Genomic DNA, 12,663 nt, shown 5'->3' with positions numbered 1-12,663 from the left:
CAACTTGGAATCTTTTCCATATTACTCTAATCTTTAGAAAAAATTACTAAATACTACAGGAATCACTGCATAAGAAATGATGCATATTGTATGGGTTAAAAATAACAGTACAAAAAGAACCACAGTTCTATGTACTCCTGTGAAAAGAAAATAAATAATATATCTCCTCCAGTGGCATCAATTAAAACAAAATCATGAATTAGTGGGACCACTCATACCATCAGCAGAAATCAGGCAAGTAAAGTCAACGTTCTCTGTCAGAGCCTCTGGATGAGTTGGGCTGCTTTTGCAAGTTGGTTCACGACCAAAAGACACCACCTTTCCAGTAGTGTAGACATATGCAAGGGTATGGTAACTGCAAGAGACAGAATATAATGAAGCTCAACATATGCACACTTTTTGAGGAAAAAAAGGTATCTCCTAACACAAAATAACAGATTTATCTTATACTAAATACCCAGAGATTCCTTATCATAATATCAGGGTGAGAGGATACCAAATGATGTGGCTAAACAAATGGTAGGTGAATATTCATTTATTACTAACCTTAGAGATGGAATATTACTGATGGGTCTTTATTATGGTTTCTACCATTTGTTTTTTTTATTTATTTTATTTTTTTTCCATTTGTGTTTTAAATGTAAGCTTTGTTATTTATGAATTGGGTAGATAACATTCAGTGTCTTCATAATTAGGTTATGCAAATTATGAATGCATATGCAAATATATTGTCTTCTATTTGCATGAGATACTTTAAATTTTGTCTTTTCAAGGCAAGCACTACTATTCTAATTTTTTTAATTAATTAATTTATTTGAGAGAGAGAAAGTAAGCTTGGTGGAGGGTGTAGCAGATGGGGAGGGAGAGGAGAGAGAGAGAATCTCAAGCTGACTCCTCGCTGAGTGCAGAGCTCAATGTAGGGCTCAATCCCATGACCATGAGATCATGATCTGAGCTGAAATCAAGAGTCAGATGCTTAACTGACTGAGCCACCCAGGTGCCCCACCACTATTTTTATTTTAAACCCTCCTCCCAACCCCCAGCACCTAATAAGGCAGTCTGTATAAGTAGACTTCCAATAAATTCCTATTAAATAAATGAAATGTCTAGAATAAATTAGAAAAAATAGAAAAAACTATATAAATTAAATAAGTTAAAAAAGTTTTTATGACTACTACTATAAAAAGAGTAGTCACATATTTGGGGTTTTAAGGTTTGATAACACTGAGGAATCATTTCTAAGTAATAAAATATAATACTTTCTACTCACATTAAAAACAGACAAACAAAAAAACTAGCCCATTACCTTCCACAATCTATCTGTGAAACTAGGCCATCAATTCCTTCTACGAGTTGTGGACCACTCTTCTCAGCAGTGGGGCTGTGTCCCAGCTGTCCATAGGTATTATCTCCAAATGTGAACACTTTCCCATTCTGTTTGAGAAAGAAGGAATCAGACTAATTTCAGATTTAAAAAAGTAACTAAAAAACTAAAGATTAAGTATCATCAGATAATTACATGGTAGCACTATGTGAAATACAAGCTCTGTATAAAGGAGAGGGGTCTTATATTTATTATATAAGATATAATCTTTTATTATTAAAATTATCACTTTATTGCTTTTATTATTTCTAATAGTAAATGTAAGTTAACTCATTAAATTTGAAAAATCATTGACATTCATGGTAGAATGAATGGAAGGACAATTCATTGGTTCAAGACAATGTTAATACGAACATTTAAGTATAGGGGTGCTTTATTTCTTTGAGCATTCCTCTGAAAATCTTTCTTCAGAAGGTTGTTTTTTTAGAGAGAGAGCACGTGTGGGGGGAGCAGGAGAGGTGCCCTTGGGATTCTCTCTCCCTAGCCTGCTGTCCCCTCCCCCACCCCCCTCATGTGCATGCATACTCTCTAACTAAAAGAATAATACAAATTACTTTAGATATTTATTTTATATTTTTAAAAGATTGTATTTATTTATTCATGAGAGACACACAGAGAGAGAGGCAGAGACATAGGCAGAGGGAGAAGCAGGCTCCCTGTAGGAGTCTAATGTGGGTTTTAATCCAGGACCTCAGGATCATGCCCTGAGTCAAAGGCAGACACTCAACCGCTGAGCCACCCAGGTGTCTTGATATTTAGTTTTTAAATATATATTTAGTTTTTAAATAAACATTTCAACCACTCAAATAGTTTTCAAGTCTATTCCTTATGACTATGGAAAGAATTCATCCCATTGGAATATACTATTTGGCCAGTACAAGAAGAGGAGGCAAACATTTACAAAGCAGGCTTGTAATTGTGCCAAGCAAGAAATGGAACAAAGTAGTTCTAGACTATAATATAATTTTTATTGGGTTATCAAAACCTGTAAAAATTACTTTCCGTCTATAATAATTTTCATCTGTAGAACTACATTATGAATGAATAATTACTAAAAGGATTAGTTCCTAGATTAACAAAAGATTAATATTTTTTTTTTTAATTTTTAAGAGTTTATTTTTGGGACACTTGGGTGGCTCAGCAGCTGAGCATCTGCCTTTGGCTCAGGGTGTGATCCCAGTCTAGGGATCAAGTCCTGCATCGGGCTCCCTGTGAGGAGCCTGCTTCTCCCTCTATGTCTCTTCCTCTCTCTGTGTCTCTCATGAATACATAAATAACTTTTTTTAAAAAATAGCTTATTTTTAAGCAATCTCTACACCCAATATGGGGCTCAGACTTACAACCCAGAGATCAAGAGTTACATGCTCTATTGACTGGGGCAGCCACGTACCCCATTAATCTAATTTAGTGGGTATCTAAAAATATCTCCAAAAGCTGAAATTAGCTTCTGTCATAGGATCTTGAAAATTTCATGGCTTATATTTGGTTAATTTCTCCTCTTTACATTGAATGGATATGTTGAGATATTGATACACATATTGCTTTCAACAAGTCAGTAAGTGTATCTTGTGGTAACATTTCTTAGGAATTAAAAAAATAGCAAAACATTTTAGATTACCTGGGTAAGTACTACAGTGTGCTCATAACCACAGCTGATATAAATCACACCTAGATTCTTCAGAGCACTAATTGAATAAGGCTTGTAGCTTTGTCCTGATGAAAGAAAGCAGAATTTCTAGATTATAAGACTCAGATTTCATGAGTTTTTACACTTTTTAATACTTTTGTCAACTTATAATTCATTAACATTTTTTTAAATGAACACTTAGAAGTATCACAAAAGAGCTCTACTTTGGAAAAGAAAGAAAAGCAGTCGTATAGCATTTATTTCTGGAAACTCTTCAATCTTCTGGAATGCCTAAAGCTATTCTCCTAAAAAGTTGTTTTAACACCTTTATTCCTAATAAAATTGCCATTAGGTTTTTTCATTTCTGTCACATAGTAGGTGTCCTGCAAATACACAATAAGTTAAGAAAATAAGAGGACCTACTTCATGTTGACAAAGTTAAATGAAATGTGATGTAAGTACTGGCACACAACAAGTGCTAAATATATGTTAGCTGAATGTAAAGAATTGAACAGAGGAGGTATAGGGTTCATGGGGAAGATTTCACGGTGAGTTTGTTTAAGGGTTGCCAGAGGAACTGGTTGTTTCTCCTGCTAGCATTTGCTAATCCAGTGGTTCTTGAACTTGGCTGCACATTGGAATAGCCTGTGGAATCTTTAATAATGACCGATGCCTGGCTTCCATCCCAGACAAACTGATTTACTTGGTATGGGGTCTAACTTGGGCACTGGGATTTGTAAATGCTTTTAGAGTAAGCAAAAGAAGGGGCTTTGAAGATGTCCCTGTCCTTCCCCAGAGGCTGTGAATATGTTAGGTGATATTGCAAAGAGGAGTTAATGAAGCAGATGGAATTAAAATTGCAAATCTGTTGACTTTAAGATAAGGAGGTAGCCTGGGTCATCTAGGTGAGCCCAATGTAATTACAGGGTCCTTTAAGGAAGAAGGAGGCAGAAGAGTCACTGTCAGAGTAATGTGACTTAAGGAAGACTTCACCAGCCATTGCTGGCTTTGAAGAGGGGGGTTAGGAATCAAAGAATGCTGATGGGGACTCTAGGAGAAAAAGACAAGAAAATGGTGTAACGCGCATCCCCATCCCCGACCCTGCTGCCCTGAACCCTCCAGAAAGGAACGCATCTTGATTTTAGCCCAGTGAGACCTGCATCAAACTTCTGACCACCGGAACTAAAAGATAATACATTTGTGTGGTTTTAAGCCACAAGTCTGTGGTAATATATTAAAGTGGCAATCAAAAATTAAGGTGGCTCTCCAGGTGATTCTAATGTATCACAAAGTTTGGGAATCATTGCCCTAATCATTGAGAGTCCCCTTTGCAGAGCTGGTCTTCCAACTGGAAAGAAAGAATGATTTACTGCAAAGAAAATGACTATCTTGTTACCTGAGACATTATTCTTGTGGAGGGCCAGCTGCCCTGCATTGTTTCTTCCCCAGCCAAATGAGGTCCCAGAGAGAGACAGGGCGAAGCTGTGGGCCCCACCTGCAGCCACCTGAGCCAGCGGGATGCCGTCCAGGGACCTCACCCTCTGCGGGCTGGCTTGGGAGGGGAATTTCTTCCCCAGACCCAGCTGTCCATCACTATTACTTCCCCATGAAAACACTTGGCCACCTACAAAAATGAAGCAGAGAAATTCAGAATTGCAAACACATTGGAATACCAAGTTCAAGTAGAAACTACCACCCTAATTCTAAAAGTCTTGAGTAATTAAAATAGGGATAAAGGAGGTTAGAGTATTCTAACCAAAAGCAAGGTGGGTGGTCAGGAACATCCACTCCTCTTCTCCCTCCCAGTTAAGGTCAACTGTGTTCTTTCAGCTGCTCAGACCAGAAATCTTGGAGTCATCCTTGACTGTCTTCTTTCTTTTACACCCTTCAACCTAGCACATCCTAGTCTCTATCTTTAAAATGTGTCTGGAGGGACGCTTGGGTGGCTCAGCGGTTGAGTGCCTGCCTTTGGCTCAGGTCATGATCCCAGGATCCAGGATCCAGTCCCACATCAGGCTCCCTGCAAAGAGCCAGTTTCTCCCTCTGCCTGTGTCTCTGCCTTTCTCTGTGTCTCTCATGAATAAATAATAAATAAATAAATCTTAAAAAAAATAAAATGTGTCTGAATCTGACCACTTCTCACCTCTCCACTGTTACCACCTTTGCCACCAAGTCACCCTCACTTTTCTCCTGGAAGGTTACAATAGCACCCCACTGGGTTCCCACAGTCCATCTTTGTCTCTTCTCTGAAAAGCAGCCAGATTACTCTTTTTAAAAAAATAAGTAAGGGGGCACCTGGACAGCTCAATTGGTTAAGGGTCTGCCTTCAGCTCAGATCATGATCCCAGGGTCCGGGATGGAGCCTGCTCAGCAGAGAGTCTACTTCTCCCTCTTGCCCCTGCTCCTATGCTCTCTCTCACTCACTTGCTTACTCTCTCTCAAATAAATAAAATCTTTAAAAAAAAAAAAAAAAAGTCAGATTAAACCCTTCAGGAATCTGCTATCTTAAAAAAAAAAAAAAAGGAATCTGCTATCTTGCTCAATAAAAGGCCAATTCTCACAAGCCCCAGGTCACCAGTATCCTCCATGATATGTTTCAGACCTTATCTCCCCCTGGCTCAGACCTTTCCAGAGACCCTGCTGTTTCTGAACATACTGCTGAGCATGCAGCTACCTCATTGCCTTTGCGTCTAGATCATTCCTTTGGATCACGACCTTAGCATTATGTCTCCCTCCCTCCCTTCTTTTGGTCTCTACTCATCTTAAAACCGATTGCTTTGAAAAAAACAAAACAAAACAAACCGATTGCTTCCCTAACATCCTTTATAAAACAGAAAGATTCCTTTTCTCCACTCAGGTACTTGCTCCCATCTCCTTACCTGGCCTCCCATTTCTTCATACCCTTATCTATGTTGTATGACATAATTATTTGTCTGTGTGTTTAAAGCTCACTTCCCCTATACACCCCCCAGAATATAAATTCCATGGAAGCAGTCTTATGTTTGTTCACAGCTATAGCCTCTCTGCTGGAAACATTATAGGCACTTAATAAATACTTGTGGAATGACCCTATGGAAGAAAAAGACCAACAACATTTTATATTGAATTTGACCAGAGATAGATAATTTACATGAGGTAAAAAATCAGTGTCTTCTAATGCTTCATTGTTTACCCAGAAAAATGTGAACATCGCTCAGATTTTTGTGTTATTATATCTGACTTTTCTTTTTTAACTCTTCTATAGTTATTTATCCCACTGAAAAGTATTTCTGAGGGCACACTGCAGAATGTCAAACTCATGAAGGTCTATGAGAACTCATAGTTCACCATAGCAAATGCACAGAGTACCTGGGCTCCATACAACCTTTATAGCCTGGACCAGTATAAAGGCAAATCAATACCCCAAGGAAATAATTCAGGCTATTTCAATAATTAAGAAGAAGGAAGTAAAGAAGGAAAAGAGACTAATATTTATTGTATCCCTGCTATCTGCTATAGTCTGTACTGGATATACTGTGTTCCTTCTTTCACAGAATTTTCTAAATGCCCCATAAGGTAGGCATCAGTACTCCTACAGATGAGAAAATTGAGACTCAGGTTAAATAACTTGCCCTAGATCAAATCACTGGAGATGGGAGGAGCGAGTTCTACGATTAGCCACAGGACTATGGTATGGTCTCATGGCCCGCATGGTACAGTGGTTAAGCACTTAGGGTTGGAATGTTAGCAGGTGTAGGTTCAAATCTCATTTCTATTTCTTAATGTGTGAGTTTAGGCAAATCACTGAAAGTCTCTGAGCCCAAATGTTCTCATTTCTAAAATAAGGATACAAACAATGTGCAGCTTCTGTGATTGTTAGGTGATTACATGAGATTACACAGGTAAAGCATTTCACATGGTAGCAGCACAGAAGGCTACCAGGAAATGTCGGCTATCCAGAGCCCCTATGGCCCTGCTGCAATTATGATTATGACATCACTTGAGGGATCTGCAAATATCACGTGTCTCTTGAAGGCAATCACAATATGCCACCCCAAAATCTGCCTCTCTGGCATAAGGATTATTTGGAACTGGGGACGCCTGGGTGGCTGAGGGTCTGCCTTTGGCTCTCAGGGCAAAATCCCGGGGTCCTGGGATCGAGTCCCACATCGGGCTCCCTGCATGGAGCCTGCTTCTCCCTCTGCCTGTGTCTCTGCCTCTCTCTCTCTCTCTCTCTGTGTGACTATCATGAATAAATAAATAAAATCTTTACAAAAAAAAAAGGATTATTTTGTGCTGAAGGCAATTGAGAATCCACAAATGTGGGGAAAATTCTCTGCCCTCCTCTACCCAAAAGCAAGTTACATATTTCCCTTTGTGAAGCTGTCCTCTTCTCCTGCATCAGGGTTGGGTCAGTGGCTCATCATCGGAGATGGAGAATCTTCCTCAACATAAGTCTTCACAAATAACTCTTAATAAAATAACTCTTATCTTCCATTAGTTTCTCACATGTATTTCCATGTCACTTCCCTATGATGGATCATCCTGCAAAGCCCAAATCTTTCCCTTGTTAAAAGGGTACATAAGCCCTCAAGTCTAAACACTTCTTGAGTTTCACTTCTTTTCTGTAAACTTCTATGCATGAAATTACTAATAAAATTGGTATGCCTTTTCTCTTGTTAATCTGTTGTCTCTTAAATTTGCTGGCTCCCAGGTACCAAACCAAAGAGGATAGGAGAAAATTTTTTCCACTGCAGCACTCTCCATTGAAACATTTTGACTGACTATGGTAGAAAAAAATGTAAAGTCATAATTTTGCTTTCTTTTCTTTCTTTGATCTAAGTAAAACAGACAAATAGGTCTTAGTTTAGCTGAGTTTGCTGGTATATGCAACAATTCAGCATAAAAGACAAAGTTCAAGATAAAACCATTACTCAATTCTGACTTAGATCAGGTCATGTGAACAGAAATGACCCTTTATGGCATTGATATGAATGAATTAGGCACTACTTTAGAATATAGTAAGAACGAAGAAAATAGAAAAAAAATGAAGAACAATATAGCTTATGAAATCTAAAAAGTCAAAAACTTCTAAATGCATTAAAATGAGCCCCAGTGCATTAAAAATCAACAGGCATCACTCATATTCAAAAAAATTACTTTGTAATGACACTTATAAGATCCAAAAAGGCTTTTTTTTTTTTTACCTTCTGATAATGCCAGAGAGTGGTAGTGTCCACAGGAAACTTGTTTAATTTTTATATCATTCAGAGTTTTTATCTTCCTATAATAAAAATGATACAAAATCTATTAATCCTTCTTTAGAGTGGCTCACCAAGTGAACGACAGATATTTAAAACGATCCCAGGTAATACATTTGGTTTAGGAAAATAACTTTTCTCTTCCTTTCCATTCTTTTCAAATAGGGCTATTTTAATCTTTTTTCTATAGAATAAACAGTTCTCTTGATGAGTACAGGTATGTAAAGCTGTTTGGTAGTATTTAGAAACAGCACGGTAATGGTGATTTTCCTGATTGGCATGTAGTCTTCAGTAATTTTAAGGAGTTAATTTTCTGAAACTGTTGTCAAACCAACAAGTCTGCATTTATCCATCCATCATTTTTAGGACTGTTGGTAACCTGGGTATATTTTTCCCAGAAATAACTTTATTTCCTTATTTTTCCACAGCACCCTTATTTCAAAGCCCTCCAACTATTTTTAAGGTATAGAGCAGAATCCAGTTTAATACAAGAGTGATTTTTATTAGACTTTTAATGCAGTATATCATGTACTAACTTTTATTCTATACTTATTGGCTTAAAAAATAAATTTCTTCATACACATATGACACAGGGTTTTAGAATTTATAGAACACTGTTATTTATTATCACCTGATTTAAGCCCTATGCAATGAAGAAATGGTTAGATCCTATTAAATTGCCATTTGTGTGAATCAAAAACATAACTATCAGCAATTTCATATGGTTGAAATTCATATAGTAGAATTCAGAGTTCTAGTTTGCTCTAGGGAATCATGTTACATGTATCATGTTGTAGAACTAGACTCAAACCTTTGTCTTTTCATTCCAAGTTCAATGTTTGTTCCCCCCAAACCACAGCACTCTCTTATACAATTAAAAACTAGAAGAAGTAATAAAAAGTAACTTCCAAATATTAAAAACCATGCTTTTGAAAAGTCTTAAACATGTAATTCATGAACACACAATTCAGACTGCTTGTCATCATTTGTCCTAGAGCAAGCTGTTTGTGAGGATAGGATTCTCCCTACATCTCACTATATAAAATATTAGGATCTGTCTGGCTTAAGACAGACCAAAAGGTTATGTGGGGAGGAAATCTTTTCCTCTTCCAGTTTGGATCCAGTTGGGGGACATGCAAACTTACTGACAATAGAGTAAAAGGAGAAAAAACAAATAACATCTATTATTTACATGTACATATGGGAGCTCCCAGTAATGGAAAATGTGTGGAATCACCTTGTATATATCAACTTAGCATAAGGAATGGTCTTAGGGCTTCAATAGAGGAGTATGAAAAGTTCCATAGGGTTTTTTTAAATGTTGACTGGGCACTCTGTCTTCACAGCAACTGGATTCATAACAAACTCATTTCAAGCTGTTTTTTTCAAGGAGACTGCTTTAGTCAGGTGGTTCGATAAGATTTCTTTCTGTATCTCCTATTTAATGTTTTCACTTTAAAATAACATTTATTTTCTTTTTATGTTTATTTTACATCTATTTTATATTTATTTACTGAGTAGGTCCCCACAGTTATTTCCAATACCTAAGAATTGGATCGAAGAGTCACGTGTTCTCATTTCACCCTGTCCTTCTCCTTCATAGGACTCTAATTAAGTAATCATTGGTGTTACAAGTTTTTTTCCTGCCTCATTCTCTCGGTACACTATCATCATTGAGGCTAGGGACTGTGTTTGTCATAACCACCTTTGTACCCTGATATCTTGCCTAGTGCCTAGCACATGAAAACTCAAAACTATTGGATGAATGAATGAATGAATGAATGGAAATACTTACATAGGTATAAGATTTGTTTCCTTAAATTCTCCAGTTCCCAGCTGCCCTTCAGAACCAGCCCCCCATGCAAACACCCTTCCTTTGTGACAGACAGCAAGAGAGTGCTCCTTTCCACAGCTCACGAGATCAACGTGTAGAGTTTCCAAGGCCCGAATTCGTTCTTCAGGAACAAAAACAGAACAAAATACCTCAGAAGATTATGAATTTAACAACTTTAAGACAAGTTTATTTTCTTCAAAAAGAAAGGTCACTCAGATTTCTCATCTTCCCAACGCACACTAAAGTTCGGGCAGCCCCGGTGGCTCCGCGGTTTAGCGCCGCCTTTGGCCTAGGGCGTGATCTCGGAGACCCGGGGTCGAGTCCGGCATCGGGCTCCCTGCTCTGTCTCTGCCTCTCTCTCCGTGTCTCCCATGAATAGGTAAATAAAATCTTTAAAGAAGAAAGAAAGTTAAGGCCTGACATCCACACGAAAGTTGTGAGGGAGATAAGCTCCATGCGTGTTTCACGGTCTGTGTGGAAATATGGTTGCTGTTTGTTTATTTATTTATTTATTTATTTTTGTTAAAAAGTTTATTTTTTCGTGAGAGACACAGAGAGAGAGAGGCAGAGACCCAGGCAGAGGGAGAAGCAGGCTCCACGCAGGGAGCCCGACGTGGGACTCGATCCCAGGTCTCCAGGACCAGGCCCTGAGCCAAATGGCGATGCTCAACCACTGAACCAGGCGCCCCAATGGTTGCTGTTTAAAAGGATGAGTTTCGGGACACCTGGGTGGCTCTGTGGTTGCGCGTCCGCCTTCGGCTCGGTCCCGATCCCAGGGCCCGGGGATCAAGTCCCACATCAGGCTCCCTGTCAGGGCCTGCTTCCCCCTCTGCCTACTGTGTCTCTCATGAATCAATAAGTAAAATCTTTAAAAAAAAAATACTACATATATAAAACTATATAATGACATGCTTTTTTTTGGTAAGAATTTATTTATTTATTAGTCACACACACACACACACACACACACACACACACAAAGGCAGAGACACAGGCAGAGGGAGAAGCAGGCTCCATGCAGGGAGCCCGACGTGGGACTCGATCCCGGGTCTCCAGGATCACGCCCTGGGCTGAAGGCGGCCTAAACCGCTGAGCCCCCCGACTGCCCTAATGACATGCTTTTATAAAAGTAAATATATAATAGAAATAAAGCAAGAAAGAAATACATCAAAATATTAGTAGTTGTCTTTGGGTATTGGAATTATAGGCAGTTTCTTTTCCTGGGTTTCCATAATAATCAGGAAAGGTAAAAATGCTATTAGACTTTTTTTAATTTTAAGAAAACAGTTGCCCCGGGGTACTTCTGAGCGAGTTAGAGCTGTCCAGCCCCTAGCACCTGGGCAGGTAGCCCGGCGGCAGCTAGACGCGCGGGCTGGGACTGGTCTGGGAAGGCGAGGGGGGGGGGGGGGGGCACGTCCCTTTCCAAAGGAGCGCGGTCCCGGGAAGTTTCACTCTCGGTTTCGCTTTTAAGATGCGCTGGAAACCGAAACAAACTGCGCTCCCGGAAACCGAAACTGACGAAGTCGCGCGCCGGAGCTCAGAGCCTCTGGGGCCGCGTCTCCGGGGCCCAGCACCGCGCCCGCCCGCGCCCGCGCCCGCAGCCCGGTCCCGCACTCACTGAGCTGCGCGGAGCACGGCGCGCCCCTCTGCCCCAGCTGGCCGCGGCCGTTGTCCCCGCACGAGTGCACCTGGCCGTTGCTCAGCAGCAGCAGCGAGTGCCGCTCCCCGGAGGCCGCCTGTCGCAGCTCCACGCCCCCCAGGCCGACCCGCCTCCGGCTCACGGGCCCGCGGGGGCCGGGGCCCCACGAGAGGTACATCCCGCTCGCGTGCCGGGCGGCCGAGCGCGCCCTCGGGCAGCGACCCTGCGTGCTGGCTCGCGGAGACCGCAAAGCTCGGCGGCCCGGCCCGCTCTGACAGCTCGGTGGGAGCCCGCTCCCTGCGCCCCGCCGCAGCGCCGCCCTGCGCCCTTAGTCACCCGGGCTCCGGCCAATGGCCTTCGGGGCTCGGACGTGAGCGCCCACTGCTCGGCAGCGGAGTCCCGGGGTTTACTTCCTTCCCGGCTAAGCAGCTTACGCACGAGCTGTGGGACTTTGGGCAGCTTACCTAACCAGGCTGTGCTGCAGCCACCTCGTCAGTGAAATGTGGACAGCAACGCAGCAAACCTAATGTCAGGGCAATTCAACAGATAATGCATAATGCTAGAATGATGCTTAGGGCGCTTAGCAAAGCATCCGAGGGCAGTCCGGGTGGCTCAGCGGTTAGCGCTGCGTTCAGCCCGCGGTGTGATCCTGACTGCGTGGAGCCTGCTTCTCCCTCTGCCTGTGTCTCTGCCTCTCTCTCTTTCTCTGTCATGAATAAATAAATAAAATCTTAAAAAAAAAAAATAAAAGCATCTGAGCATCCACCCTTTTCTAGGCTGTTTTTGGCGCTGGAGTTGCAAAATCCTCAGGGTGCTGACATTCTCCTGTTTATAAAGAGGTAAATACCGGGACACCTGAGTGGCTCAGTGGTTGAGCGTCTGCCTTCGGCTCACGGCGCGATCCCAGAGTCCTGGGATCCAGTCCCACATGGGGCTCCC

General features: G+C 41.1%; 1 protein-coding gene across 2 annotated transcripts in view; it reads right to left on the bottom strand.

Moving 5' to 3' along the window:
• Nucleotides 1-12,046, bottom strand: part of HERC6 (HECT and RLD domain containing E3 ubiquitin protein ligase family member 6) — a 55,748-nt gene extending 43,702 nt beyond the window's left edge. Inside the window, exons 1-7 of one of the 2 annotated variants that reach the window (XM_025425172.3) lie at nucleotides 11,704-12,046; nucleotides 10,047-10,206; nucleotides 8,198-8,274; nucleotides 4,408-4,635; nucleotides 3,003-3,097; nucleotides 1,307-1,434; nucleotides 219-355 (exon numbers count right to left, since the gene is read on the bottom strand). In XM_025425172.3, coding sequence (XP_025280957.1) covers nucleotides 219-355; nucleotides 1,307-1,434; nucleotides 3,003-3,097; nucleotides 4,408-4,635; nucleotides 8,198-8,274; nucleotides 10,047-10,206; nucleotides 11,704-11,902 — 1,024 coding nt within the window. In that variant the 5' untranslated portion in view covers nucleotides 11,903-12,046. The remainder of the gene's footprint in view (nucleotides 1-218; nucleotides 356-1,306; nucleotides 1,435-3,002; nucleotides 3,098-4,407; nucleotides 4,636-8,197; nucleotides 8,275-10,046; nucleotides 10,207-11,703) is intronic. The other variant, XM_025425140.3, reaches the window with a different exon arrangement.
• Between the last annotated feature and the right edge of the window lie 617 nt (nucleotides 12,047-12,663).

Source organism: Canis lupus, chromosome 32 (assembly GCF_003254725.2).
Source record: "Canis lupus dingo isolate Sandy chromosome 32, ASM325472v2, whole genome shotgun sequence".
NCBI classification, from domain to species: domain Eukaryota; kingdom Metazoa; phylum Chordata; class Mammalia; order Carnivora; family Canidae; genus Canis; species Canis lupus.
Note: the sequence above shows the minus strand (reverse complement) of the source record. Positions and strands in the feature narration are given on the sequence as shown.